Source organism: Hyperolius riggenbachi, chromosome 1 (assembly GCF_040937935.1).
Source record: "Hyperolius riggenbachi isolate aHypRig1 chromosome 1, aHypRig1.pri, whole genome shotgun sequence".
Classification (NCBI taxonomy): Eukaryota; Metazoa; Chordata; class Amphibia; order Anura; family Hyperoliidae; genus Hyperolius; species Hyperolius riggenbachi.
In genome coordinates, this window is record NC_090646.1 from 351,744,597 (window position 1) to 351,758,662 (window position 14,066).

The window sequence follows — 14,066 nt, forward strand, 5'->3', positions numbered from 1 at the left end:
AAAATCTTCTATGAACTCACCGTACTCCTAACGGAATACCTTGGGGTGTCTTCTTTCTAAAATGGGGTCATTTGTGGGATTCCTATACTGCCCTGGCATTTTAGGGGCCCTAAACCGTGAGGAGTAGTCTTGAAACCAAATGTCGCAAAATGACCTGTGAAATCCTAAAGGTACTCATTGGACTTTGGGCCCCTTAGCGCAGTTAGGGTGCAAAAAAGTGCCACACATGTGGTATCGCCGTACTCGGGAGAAGTATTATAATGTGTTTTGGGGTGTATTTTTACACATACCCATGCTGGGTGGGAGAAATATCTCTGTAAATGACAATTATTTGATTTTTTTTACACACAATTGTCCATTTACAGAGAGATTTCTCCCACCCAGCATGGGTATGTATAAAAATACACCCCAAAACACATTATACTACTTCTTCTGAGTACGGCGATACCACATGTGTGACACTTTTTTGCAGCCTAGGTGCGCTAAGGGGCCCAATGTCCTATTCACAGGTCATTTTGAGGCATTTGTTTTCTAGACTACTTCTCACGGTTTAGGGCCCCTAAAATGCCAGGGCAGTATAGGAACCCCACAAGTGACCCCATTTTAGAAAGAAGACACCCCAAGGTATTCCGTTAGGGGTATGGTGAGTTCGTAGAAGATTTTATTTTTTGTCACAAGTTAGTGAAAAATGACACTTTGTGAAAAAAACAATAAAAATCCAATTTCCGCTAACTTTTGACAAAAAATAAAATCTTCTATGAACTCATCATACACCTAACAGAATACCTTGGGGTGTCTTCTTTCTAAAATGGGGTCACTTGTGGGGTTCCTATACTGCCCTGGCATTTTAGGGGCCCTAAACCGCGAGGAGTAGTCTAGAAAACAAATGCCTCAAAATAACTGTTCAGGGGTATAAGCATCTGCAAATTTTGATGACAGGTGGTCTATGAGGGGGCAAATTTTGTGGAATCGGTCATAAGCAGGGTGGCCTCTTAGATGACAGGATGTATTGGGCCTGTTCTGATGGATAGGAGTGCTAGGGGGGTGACAGGAGGTGATTGATGGGTGTCTCAGGGGGCGGTTAGAGGGGAAAATAGATGCAATCAATGCACTGGGGAGGTGATCGGAAGGGGGTCTGAGGGGGATCTAAGGGTTTGGCCGAGTGATCAGGAGCCCACACGGGGCAAATTAGGGCCTGATCTGATGGGTAGGTGTGCTAGGGGGTGACAGGAGGTGATTGATGGGTGTCTCAAGGTGTGATTAGAGGGGGGAAATAGATGCAAGCAATGCACTGGCGAGGTGATCAGGGCTGGGGTCTGAGGGCGTTCTGAGGTGTGGGCGGGTGATTGGGTGCCCTAGGGGCAGATTAGGGTCTAATCTGATGGGTAACAGTGACAGGTGGTGATAGGGGGTGATTGATGGGTGATTAGTGGGTGTTTAGAGAAGAGAAGAGATGTAAACACTGCACTTGGGAGGTGATCTGATGTCGGACCTGCGGGCGATCTATTGGTGTGGGTGGGTGATCAGATTGCCCGCAAGGGGCAGGTTAGGGGCTGATTGATGGGTGGCAGTGCCAGGGGGTGATTGATGGGTGGCAGTGACAGGGGGTGATTGATGGGTGATTGACAGGTGATCAGTGGGTTATTACAGGGAATAACAGATGTAAATATTGCACTGGCGAATTGATAAGGGGGGGTCTGAGGGCAATCTGAGCGTGTGGGCGGGTGATTGGGTGCCCGCAAGGGGCAGATTAGGGTCTAATCTGATGGGTAACAGTGACAGGTGGTGATAGGGGGTGATTGATGGGTAATTAGTGGGTGTTTAGAGGAGAGAAGAGATGTAAACACTGCATTTGGGAGGTGATCTGATGTCGGATCTGCGGGCGATCTATTGGTGTGGGTGGGTGATCAGATTGCCCGCAAGGGGCAGGTTAGGGGCTGATTGATGGGTGGCAGTGACAGGGGGTGATTGATGGGTGGCAGTGACAGGGGGTGATTGATGGGTGATTGACAGGTGATCAGTGGGTTATTACAGGGAATAACAGATGTAAATATTGCACTGGCGAATTGATAAGGGGGGGTCTGAGGGCAATCTGAGCGTGTGGGCGGGTGATTGGGTGCCCGCAAGGGGCAGATTAGGGTCTAATCTGATGGGTAACAGTGACAGGTGGTGATAGGGGGTGATTGATGGGTGATTGATGGGTAATTAGTGGGTGTTTAGAGGAGAGAAGAGATGTAAACACTGCATTTGGGAGGTGATCTGATGTCGGATCTGCGGGCGATCTATTGGTGTGGGTGGGTGATCAGATTGCCCGCAAGGGGCAGGTTAGGGGCTGATTGATGGGCGGCAGTGACAGGGGGTGATTGATAGGTGGCAGTGACAGGGGGTGATTGATGGGTGATTGACAGGTGATCAGTGGGTTATTACAGGGAATAACAGATGTAAATATTGCACTGGCGAATTGATAAGGGGGGGTCTGAGGGCAATCTGAGCGTGTGGGCGGGTGATTGGGTGCCGGCAAGGGGCAGATTAGGGTCTAATCTGATGGGTAACAGTGACAGGTGGTGATAGGGGGTGATTGATGGGTGATTGATGGGTAATTAGTGGGTGTTTAGAGGAGAGAAGAGATGTAAACACTGCATTTGGGAGGTGATCTGATGTCGGATCTGCGGGCGATCTATTGGTGTGGGTGGGTGATCAGATTGCCCGCAAGGGGCAGGTTAGGGGCTGATTGATGGGTGGCAGTGACAGGGGGTGATTGACGGGTGATTGACAGGTGATTGACAGGTGATCAGGGGGGATAGATGCATACAGTACACGGGGGGGGGGGTCTGGGGGGGGGGGTCTGGGGAGAATCTGAGGGGTGGGGGGGTGATCAGGAGGGAGTAGGGGGCAGATTAGGGACTAAAAAAAAAAATAGCGTTGACAGATAGTGACAGGGAGTGATTGATGGGTGATTAGGGGGGTGATTGGGTGCAAACAGTGGTCTGGGGGGTGGGCAGGGGGGGGGTCTGAGGGGTGCTGTGGGCGATCAGGGGGCAGGGGGGGGGAATCAGTGTGCTTGGGTGCAGACTAGGGTGGCTGCAGCCTGCCCTGGTGGTCCCTCGGACACTGGGACCACCAGGGCAGGAGGCAGCCAGTATAATAGGCTTTGTATACATTACAAAGCCTATTATACACTTTCCGTGCGTCGATCGGGCAGCTAGTAACCCGCTGGCGCTTCCGAACGGCCGGCGGGTTACAGCGAGCGGTGGGCGGAGCCAGTCCCTGGCGGCTGATCGCGTCACAAATGACGCGATCGCCGCATAGCCACTCCCGCAGCCGCCCCCGCCGATGGGCGTATTGCGGTCATTTGGGCCCGGACTTTGCCGCCGGCCATCGGCTGGGGGTGGTCGTTAAGTGGTTAAAGGTTATGTTGTTGAGTATCTTTTAGAGCAGAGAGGAAGTTCTGAGTTCAGGTCCACACTAATTACAACCAAACATCCAAAGTGGGTCTTGACAGGATGTTTGCTACTTACCTGTTCTCTGTTTTGTTTGGGCTTTTCTCCATTGCACTGCCCTGCCACCTGTTTGTGGCTCCAACTGCAGTCAGCCGCACAGAGGACAAAGAAGCAGCGCATGCTCTGGCCACTCCCGCACCCTGTAATTTCTCGCTCCTGCCCAGATGTGCACAGCAACCAAGGCCGGTACAGTGTTATGCATTCTTGACGAGTACCGATCATACATCAGCGTAATTTCTCAAGTATGCATTCCCAGAACACTATCGGCTGCTGTGCACATTCGAGCAGGAGCGCAAATTTCCATCGTGAGAGGACAGAGCATCCACTGATTCTTTGTTCAATGAGGGGCACAGCAGCACAACTGAAATGAGCCCATTCAAACCAGTGATCGCTAGTCAGATAGTTGGACAGAATGTTTTTTGGTGGTGGTGGTGGCGGGGGGGGGGGGGGGGGCGCTTGGTGACAGCAGGCCTAGGGCACTGGAAACAACCCTCGGCCAAGTTAGGTCCCAGGTTTGTGGGCCCTTTTTCTGTAACCAGGAAGATCAACAATGTTACTTATGCCATCGATCTTCCTGCTAGCATGCGTGGTGTAAGATCTTTTCATGTATCCCTGCTTAAGCCAGCAGTCCATGTGGGTACCAATCCTCCTCCTCCTGTGATGGTAGACGACCAACCTGAGTACGAAGTAGAGAAAATTTTAGATTCACGAGTAGTGCAGATTTCACTACAATATCTGGTTCACTGGAGGGGGTATTATGGTATAGAAGAGAGAACATGGGTACCTGAGTGTCGCATGCATGCGGACGAATTGAGAAGGGAGTTCCACACTCGATATCCTGAGAAACCTGGTAGGAGTTGTCCGGAGTTCACTCCTCAGGGGGGGGGGGGTACTGTGAGAAAAGGCGGAAAAGCCGCCAATACTCAAGGTGAGGCGGCTGACTCCGCGTTCAACATGGCAGCTGGCGCGCAGTCAGAGCACGGAGAAACCGCCGCATGCTCTAACAACAGGACGGCGGATTCCGCGTCCAATGCGGCAAGTTGCTCGCATAGGCCTGCTCCTCTCAGTAATGCGGAATGTGGAGAAAATGCCGCACGCACTGACAGCGGTGCGGCGGTTTCCGCATCCAACTCAGCAGAAACATTACAACACATGACTGGTGTGGCTGGGACTGATAGTCCACACTGGTTTAGGAGGACGCGCGCGCGTGCAGAGAGGCAGGGCCTTTATGGCAGTCAGAAGAGGGTCAGCTGACCAAGCTGGTCAGCTGACAATTTCAGTAACTTCCATTGGTCCAGCACTTAGGGGAGGCGCTGGTGAGCGCTAGTGTATATATACTGGGTGCTGGTCATTCATCTGGTGTCTGCCGTTGCGATCACTACGTGGTAGCACTCAGACCTTGTCAGTATCTGTGTTTATTAGTCAGTTTCGTAGGTGTTGATGATCACGGAGCTCACACCTTAGCCTAGGAATTCTGTTATTATCTGTATTGTTATCTAGACCAGTTTCCAAGGTGTTGACGGCCACGGAACTCACACCTTAGTCTAGGAATTCTGTACCATCTGTATTATTTGTATTATCTAGTCTAGTTCCCGGAGTGTGAGCATCTTGGAGCTCACACTCAAGTCTAGGCATTGTTGATTACCTGTTATGACTTTCTGCATTCCTGACCATTCTCCTGATCGCTGATTTTGTACCTTTGCCCTTCTGATTCTCTATTGCCAATACTCGGCTTGTCTCTGGATTCTGTACTTGCCTACTGTCTCTGTACTGTATCTGTCCGTAGAAGATATATCTGATTATCGGTGATACTGCAGATCATCAATAATCGGGTATATTCTGCATTCTCGGTGATTCTGCAGATCACCGGTAATCAGACCCTCTCTGTGTTACACCGATCGTTACACAAGTATCAAAGGGCATCTAAGTACTGAAGTGGGCTTTGTACCAAGGATGTTCAGATGCAAAGCTCTTCAATCTGCAATTGCAAACAGTGACTTTTTCTCCTGTTTGCCCAAAGAAGCTAGGAGTGGATGTGGGAAGAAGCTAAGGCTACTGGTGTCTGGATGTGGTACTCCTTCTAGTCAAGGAAATGCTTCCAACATCACAGTCATAAAATGCCATTGTGCTTTCCCCGTGACCAGAAGCTATGCTCCATTGTCCACCTTTCATCATGTAAATGGAGGATAGCATCGTTGTTACTTTCAACTTCCACTGTTGATTCAGAAGGAGGGGGGGGGGGGGGCACATTAGCCAGATCCTTGTACCTGGAGTTTCCAGGTCCAATGTAGTTTTTTCAACATACTTTGGAGGGAGCAAAAATAGTATATGATGCTGGCTCCAAGTAACAGCTTAATCCCACCCTTTGAGAGCTAACTTTCCCCCATGTAAACACTCACTCCCTGTCATGACAAGTCTCTCCACCCCACCAGAGACAGCTTATCCCTTTACCCTTTGTAGTAGTAGCTTTGCCACCTCCCAGTGTGTCTGCTTACCCCTTTTATGCCCCATTTATACAGATCACCTGTCCCCTCTTCAGATAGTGACAGTTTACTGCCATCTTCCATTCTTTTACATGGTCAACCCACCAAAGCAGAACACAGATGCATACCCCTCTCTTTCCCGACTCTAGATAATAGGATAACAGAGGTGCCAACAGGATAAAAAACACTAAAAGAACTTAAAAAGCCATCTGTTTACTCCTATCTGTTATGGCCTGATGAAGCAGGTTTGTACCCCGCGAAACGTGTTGCACTTTATTTGGAGTATCCAATAAAATTGTTTTGACTGAAAAGCCACAGTTGTATGTTCTGCTTGGAGGAGGTAAGTCCACCACTACCTCCTCTATTACCAAGATGGATTTTTAAGTTCTTTTAGTGTTTTTTATTCTGTTGGCGCCTCTGTTATCCTATTCTCTACATCAAGTTCACCCTTGGTGGAGGGTTGTACCCTTCCTTCTACTACAGAGAGTGACTTTTTAATCCTGAGCGGGGTCAGGACAATCTCCCCACCTGCTTTGACAGTGGTTGCCTAATTGATAACCCTGGTTTGCGAGTATTAAATTAATATTATTACTCTTCCAATTATACATTACCAGTACATACTACACTATATTGGTCTCTTGGTGTTCTCTCTTTTTCTAACCCTTTCCTGACTCTGTACATTGTTTTGCTGTGCATATCACATTGTATGGGCATTGCCCATGGAGGAGTATGCATGGCTGCTGGCCATATGGAGGATGTGGAATAGTTTTTACTAGAGTAGGTAAGCTTTCAAATTGGCAGAGTACAACAGCTGGAGTCAGGGAGGGGTGAGCTGCCATTACAATGGGTAGGAAGGTGGATCAGAAGTGGGAAGGAGGATGAGAAGGAGCCATTGGGGTAACCTTAATTGACAAGCATCAATTGTTATTTATAGAGTGCTTGGGAGGCCACAGTGTAAAACTTGCATCAGGGCTCACAGCTCCTTGGCTACGCCACTGGACACAAGCAATGTCTAAATAGCTACTAGCTTTGTAAACCAACAGTTAGAAATGCTGTGCATCCTTTACTACTTACTTACTTCGTTTTACTTTTTTTTCTACAGGGATCCTTTACAGTAATGGGAGTTATCAGTGGCCCACTCCTTGGAGCTTTTGTTCTGGGGATGTTTGTGAGTTCGTGCAACACTGTGGTATGTATTGCTCTGGTAGTAACAACCTTATTTACAGTGTAATGCACCAAACATAGTGCAGAAATGACACAAATATATGATTAAAAAAAGAAAAGCATTCTCTTGAAAACTTCTCAAAAAAGCTTTTTGAAATTTATCACAGGTGGTGACATCTTTAGTCCTGTCAGGTGCAGCTCTGTGGAACGTCTGTTTACTGAAAGGTCTGAAGCCAGCTGAAAATGTACCTGGTCTCTTAGAATATTCTGGGACTAGAATTCCACATAGATAAACAGCTTAGATAGACTAAGCATCACTGGAAGGGCAGGGCTACATACAATATACAGCAATATATACAGTAGATATAGAAAGTGTTTCTGATGCTAAAAACAGGAAAATGACCATGAAAGTGGGTATCTTGAATAATTTACTGCATTCTACTATATGTCACTACAGTGCCTCTAATATAATTCCAAACACAGTACAACACAAGGCCACAATCTCTAATTGAATGCTTTGCTCTGGACCTAAGAATAACAAAGCAATAGTTCCAGCAGCTGTAAGGCCTTGTACATATCATAAATCTCAATCGCTGACGTCAGCATTTTGCCATTTTGTGTGTGATTCTTTCTTAGCGCCTCCTAGTGCTTACCTGCGCGTTAGGGATTTTTTGTAAAGCGCTTTTCTAAGCGCTTTTGCAGAGCGATTCATTTTTTCACTTCCTGACATCAGTCAGGAAGTGAACTCTTTCACCTGGAAATGAATAAATACATTGTATTTATTCATGAAAGCGCTGGGGAAATCGCTATACAAAGCACTTTTTCAAGTGCTTTGCGATTTTTCTATACCGTCCATTGAGGCAAATCGCCCCGAAAATGGTACAGGCAGCGCTTTGGTGAGCGGATCGGAATCGAACCGCTCATATGTGAACACTCTCATAGGGAATCATTGCACAAGCGATTTTAGGGCGATTTTAAAAATTACCGGCGCTTCAAAAAAAAACCCAGAAAACACACTTAGTGTGAACAAGCCCTAAGTGAGGAAGCAGATTTGTAGATGCACCCTGCCCCCTCATAACACCACAGACAGATGAAGAGGAGCACCAGAAAAATAGAAAAATCAGTTGTGTGCCAGTGCCCAAAACCCCAGTGCCTCCTAGGGAGCACTGGTCAGCAAACACCAAAAGGGCCGGCACCACTTGAAAGTATTATAGCTCTTTATTAGATAGGTTAGGCAGCAGTGACAGACCGCTGTTTCGGGGTATCCCCCTTCCTCAAACTGCAAAAATGCCCCTCATAAACAGCTCTGTTTGATGTAAAACATTTAATGGAAAACTTTACCAAGATCGAAATGGGACATATGCTGTGTGCCTGTGGATTGATTTCTGTTCTCTGCAGTAATCAGCTTCTATTATTCTGCCACTAATGACTTCTCATCTCATTACTGCTGTTGGACATAGAACATTTCATATTGTGCCATCTAAAGAATGCTTTGTCATCGCCACTACAATTAAAGGATGTTTATTGTTTGTATTCTATTTCATTTATTCATAGTTGATATATTTCTTGGATTTGTGGAAAGCCGTGATCAGTGAGCAGCAAAGGGTTGACCCGCTTGGTGTTTCATAATCGAGCAACTGGAAGTTGGCACCCTCCATGATGATATCATGGGAATACCACGGTCCAGTGTTATTTTAAAAGCAGCTGGTTAAAAATATACCAAAGTCTGTGATTAAAATGATAGCTGTAGACCTTGCAACCTGTCCACTTGGCAACTGCACAACCCCACCCCTTCCACTGGGGATACTGACTGCATATAACCAAATGAAAACATTGAACCATTAACAGCCAGATTGGTTGAGCATATTAGGACAATTCGGACAGGCACGTTCCATATGTTTGATTAAACACATTAAATGGGTGCCTGCCAGGTGGAGAGTTGGACTCCAGTGTCCAGGCCTAAACATTGAACAAACATTACCTCATGGTGGCAACAAGAAGCAAGCTTTTTACATAGAGAGGCCTATTTTATCTAGAACAGAGGCTTGACAGAAATGATAGGAATTGTCCTGGGTGCCACTTATAGCCATATTACAGCCTTAGTTTACCCTCTCAGATTTTTCATTCTTAGGTGAATGGTGGACTGTTTCATATTTAATGCAACTGTTTCCCTTTGGAAAAGACATGACTCAGAGATCTGTGCATAATAATGTATAGAGCTGTTGGCAGAGTGGAAGTTTCATCACCTGACCTCAATCATATAATTTTCATGATGCGACTGTTTCCCTTTGGAAAAGACAATTACCTGACTCAGAGCTCTGTGCATAATGTAAACTATACAGCTGCCGGCAGAGTGGGAATTTCATTAGCTGACCTCACTCACCCCCTCCCTCTACTCCCTGTTGTGGACAGAGCAAGTCCTGTGCTCAGATGATGACTGGCTGGCTCCTCCTCTCTGCCTTCTGGGTGTGATGATGGTACTTGTGTTTACTTTTGTATTTAAAAAAAAAATAAAAAAATTTGATGGACAAATGTTTTTTTTTTTTCAACCAAATTATGTAACTGCTAGGCATAAGCCCGCCCGTATAAAACGGGCGCTAGGGCTCAGCCACGACACCCCCCCCCCCCACACACACTACCACCTTGCCCATGCCACGCTCCCTCCACCACACGCGTGCATGGCCGCGCTCCCCCTGCACCAGTCCTCCTGCTCTCCAATGTCGGCACACGTGCCACACATGCGCAGTAGCGCAAACGCATGGACAAAGGGAGAGAAGAGGACGCAGGGACACACAGATTTTATTATACATGATGTTTTATTTTTGTTACTGTTCTACACTTTTTATCTTGTTTTCTTGTGTTTTCCTGTCACTTTAAAACTGTCCATTTGTTGCTCCATTTATATTTAGTTGCAATATATGCCTTGCCTACTTCTTACTGTACACGTTTGCTCTGCGCCAGAGTTTTATATGGATATTGTCTATTCATGACTATGTATATACACTCTGCACATTACATCCTGGGAAATGGAGCATGGGAACAGTTGTTCATTGGCTAGCAGGCTGGACAGAGTGGCGCACGTCTGGTATAAATTCATGCCCCAGACAAATCAGGAAGTTCTCTCCTGGTGGAGTGCCCATGTGTGTGAACCTCTGATGGTGCATTTTTAACCTATTAGCAGCTTCAATAGAGTTATCTTGTTTGAGATAATTGCACTGCTTTTGACTTCAGTCGGCAGAACTGTTTTTGCTATAAATTCTTGGAATGCTTTGTTCTATCTCTCTGCTAGCAGAAAATATAGAAATTTAAAGCAGAAGTCCTCTATTATTGTCTCACACTGCCCCTAATGATAAGTGCCCATAAATACACATTACAGCAGTACTAATTAGAAGCAGGAAAATATAGTAAGTATGTAAGTAAGTAAGAAATAAAAAAAAGTACTAAAATAAATTGGCCTGGAACACGTGCAAGCCACTAAATAAACTGGCTGCTAAAGGGTTAAGAAAACATCTCCTTGGAGAAAACTCAGGAGAAAAGTTAACAGGCTATGGGCCATACTGTCATATCACAGCACACACATCATATACATTTGTTTTCCATTCTGATAGTTTTTCTCAATATTATTTTATTTTGGGACAGGAGGTAGGCTGCGCAGATACTCTCAAAAGGAAGCCCCTTCTTTTGTTTAAAAATAATATAAAGGATAACTAGGTTAAACAACAAAACAAAGATGCACCAATCATATAGTACAGCACGTCTCCAAAGCCTGGAAATGTTACATCCTATATCGAAGTAACAGGCTAACATGCTTGGGTATAAAGTGGATTATGTAAAATGAGAATTTGAGTTAGAGCAAACTTGTGAGGTTTGCTATGCACACATTTAGACACTTACCTCCGAAGGGGGAAGCCTTAGGTCCTCAAGAGGCTTCCCTCATCCTCTGCCACCACGCCATTCCATCACTGAGACCCCCGAAGCATGGCTGCACTGTGCTTGCACAGTTGAATGGACCTGAATGGGCTCTGCTTTTTTTCACCGAAACAGGAGCTTGTCAGTGTTACTGCACATGCGCGAGCCGTCGATGAGCTCTTGTAGACGGATTTGTGTGGGGACAGCGCTGGAACGGCCCAGTGAAGGAGGATGGGGAAGCTTCTGGAAGATCCAAAGGCTTCCCCCTCTCGAGGTAAATATCCAAAGTGGGAGTTTTTATTTTCACTATGGAGTTAAGAAATACTTAACACACCTCAGAAATTAACACACCTCAGAAATGACTTCCTTGAAGTGCAGTGGCGCATCTACTTATCTTTAATCAATGTGGTTACATTTTCAAAACCAAGGCTAAGTGCATGTGATTATGCAACTGAAATGCAGGCTATCTGGGTGAAATACTTTATGTATCTTCAATATCCAGATGTCTACAGCCCCTACTTTATGTCTACTGAGCCTGGCTATTCCACTTTAAACCTAACCCAGTCTTATGCCTATATACACCTTACCATTTTCCTCTCTTGTCCTTAACACTAAACGTAAGCTTGTTTTTTTTGCTAACCCCCCATTATATCCATAACCTTAACTTTGTGCTTAAATGTAACTTTTGCAAATGCTTAACACTAACCTTGCCCCTAACACAAAACATTAACTTGCCCCTACCTGACTCTGGTAGTATACTAAAGCTGCCTCCAGCCCTAATCACCAGTGATACTTAACTGCTGGAATATAACACCCCACTTCTTGCAAAAGGCAAGCTATTTGCCCAGTTAAAGTGAAACCGTTGTGCATAAAATAAAAAATCAATTCTTTATTTTTATCTTGCAGTAGGAGAACAGAAGCGCCAGCAGAATAAAAGTGGATAAAACCTTTAAAATTTGCTTGGAGGAAGTGGTGGACTTACCTCCATAAAGCAGACACGAAAGACTGTCTGAAAAGTAGCAATCACATTTATTATATAGTACCCCAAAAGTGCAACGCATTTCGCAGGCCCAGCCCGCTTCATCAGGCACCTGCTATTGCTGGAATTCTGTTTTGTCCCCACGTTTATTGCCTGATGAAGCGGGCTCGGCCTGCGAAATGCGTTGCACTTTTGGGGTACTATATAATAAATGTGATTGCTACTTTTCAGACAGTCTTTCGTGTCTGCTTTATGGAGGTAAGTACACCACTTCCTCCAAGCAAATTTTAAAGGTTTTATCTACTTTTATTCTGCTGGTGCCTCTGTTCTCCTACTGCAAAATCGTGTCCACCCCTGGTGGAGGGGTGATCTACCCCTTTTTCTCATCTACAGAGAGCGACTTCTTAGCCCTGAGTGAGGACAGGTCTAATCTCCTCACCTGCTTATACAGTGGTTGTCTGTGTGGTAACCCACGTTTGTGAGAATATTCTTCTCACTGATTTGCCTTACTTCGTTTATGTTTTAACATACTACACTATATTGGGCTCTCGGTTTCTCTACACTTAATTTTTATCTGGTAAACAAGTAATAAGGATGCTAACCAGGTAATCCAACACTTAAAAATCCATTTTACTTTTCTTGTTGATAAATGATCATTCCCCAGTTTCCCTGACTCTTATTTGGTACACACAAAATTTGGTACACAAAAAGGATGTTGCAGGGCATGCTGGGTTGTCCTTTTTTGCTTTGAATCTCTACTTCCCCTCAGACTGAACAAATGCAGCCCGATTGGCTGAAGCCTCCTTCCCTCCTGTTTTCAGCTCCCACACCTCTGTTCCTCTCTGATTGGCCAATATTTCTCATGCTGAGACAATGCACTTTCTATAGTGAATGGCGGGCAAATCAGACAGAGGAGCGTAAGGAAGGACATGACATCAGGATTGGCTTCAAAATAGCCACAGTTAAAATGGGAAAATAAGAATTTTCTCTTTTTTTTACTGTAGAAAAATCACTAAAATCAAAACGTGGACATCGCAATCCATATGTTATGTAAGTAGAGCAAGTATTTATCTACTTATATGTGTTTTTTTTTTCTGAGATAGTATGGCTGACAGCTCCTCTTTAAATTATACTGTGGTGAGCTGCTTTTCCTACTTATGTTTGTCTTTTCTCTCCTAAGGGTGTGTTCTCTGGACTTGCTGTGGGCTTCGCTTTGTCTCTTTGGGTTGCAGTTGGTGGTACCCTCTACCCCCCATCCTCAACGATGATGGGAGTTCTGCCAACCTATGCTGGGCACTGTCCTCTCTATAACTCTAGTTCTGGCATTATCTATGGCGCTCTTCCTAAAGTGAATATTACTACAGTGCCAAACAGGTAAGATTTGCAAGGCAATATCCCTTTGTCTATGCTAATTAAAACTAGTCTTTGTAATGTATCCTAAGCAACTGTTGGAAAATAGGCAAGTCATGTTGTAGAACCATTTCACAAAATTTTGGTATTTGCATTTCAAAAATATGACATAACTTATTCAATTTGTATGTGGTTGTATATAAATGTTGCTGTTACTACGTTAGGTTTTAAAGCGAAGTCTTTTTTGCTAATTAACGTGTGGTAAAGTGACACTGAAGCAAAAACAAAGTATGATATAATGATTTGTATATGTGATAGGGATAATTCATAGAATATTAGTAGCAAAGAAAAGAGTCTCATATTTTTATTTTCAGTTATATAGCTTTTTTAATAACCTTGCATCATTCTCTAATATTTGCAGTTTATAAATTACACTCTATATTTTAAATGATGAAACACAGCAGAGCTAATGACCCTTTAAACTCTCTGGCAGTAAAACCTTAAGCAGACAAACTGTGGGAGACAGGTTGAGATAAGTGCTTCAGAAAATAGCATTGTAGCCGACACAAGTTGGGTCAGAGAGCTCACGGTGGTTTGACAGCTCACTAAAGGACCTAAAGAAAGAAGTGCGCAGACTAGAAAGGGAGTGGCGAAAATCTCAGAATTCAAAAGATAAACACA

General features: G+C 45.0%; 1 protein-coding gene across 2 annotated transcripts in view; it reads left to right on the top strand.

Moving 5' to 3' along the window:
- SLC5A5 (solute carrier family 5 member 5) overlaps positions 1-14,066 on the top strand; it is a 305,199-nt gene that overhangs the window by 249,771 nt on the left and 41,362 nt on the right. For both annotated transcript variants that reach the window (XM_068234114.1, XM_068234113.1), the window contains exons 12-13: positions 7,086-7,172; positions 13,216-13,409. In XM_068234114.1, coding sequence (XP_068090215.1) covers positions 7,086-7,172; positions 13,216-13,409 — 281 coding nt within the window. The remainder of the gene's footprint in view (positions 1-7,085; positions 7,173-13,215; positions 13,410-14,066) is intronic.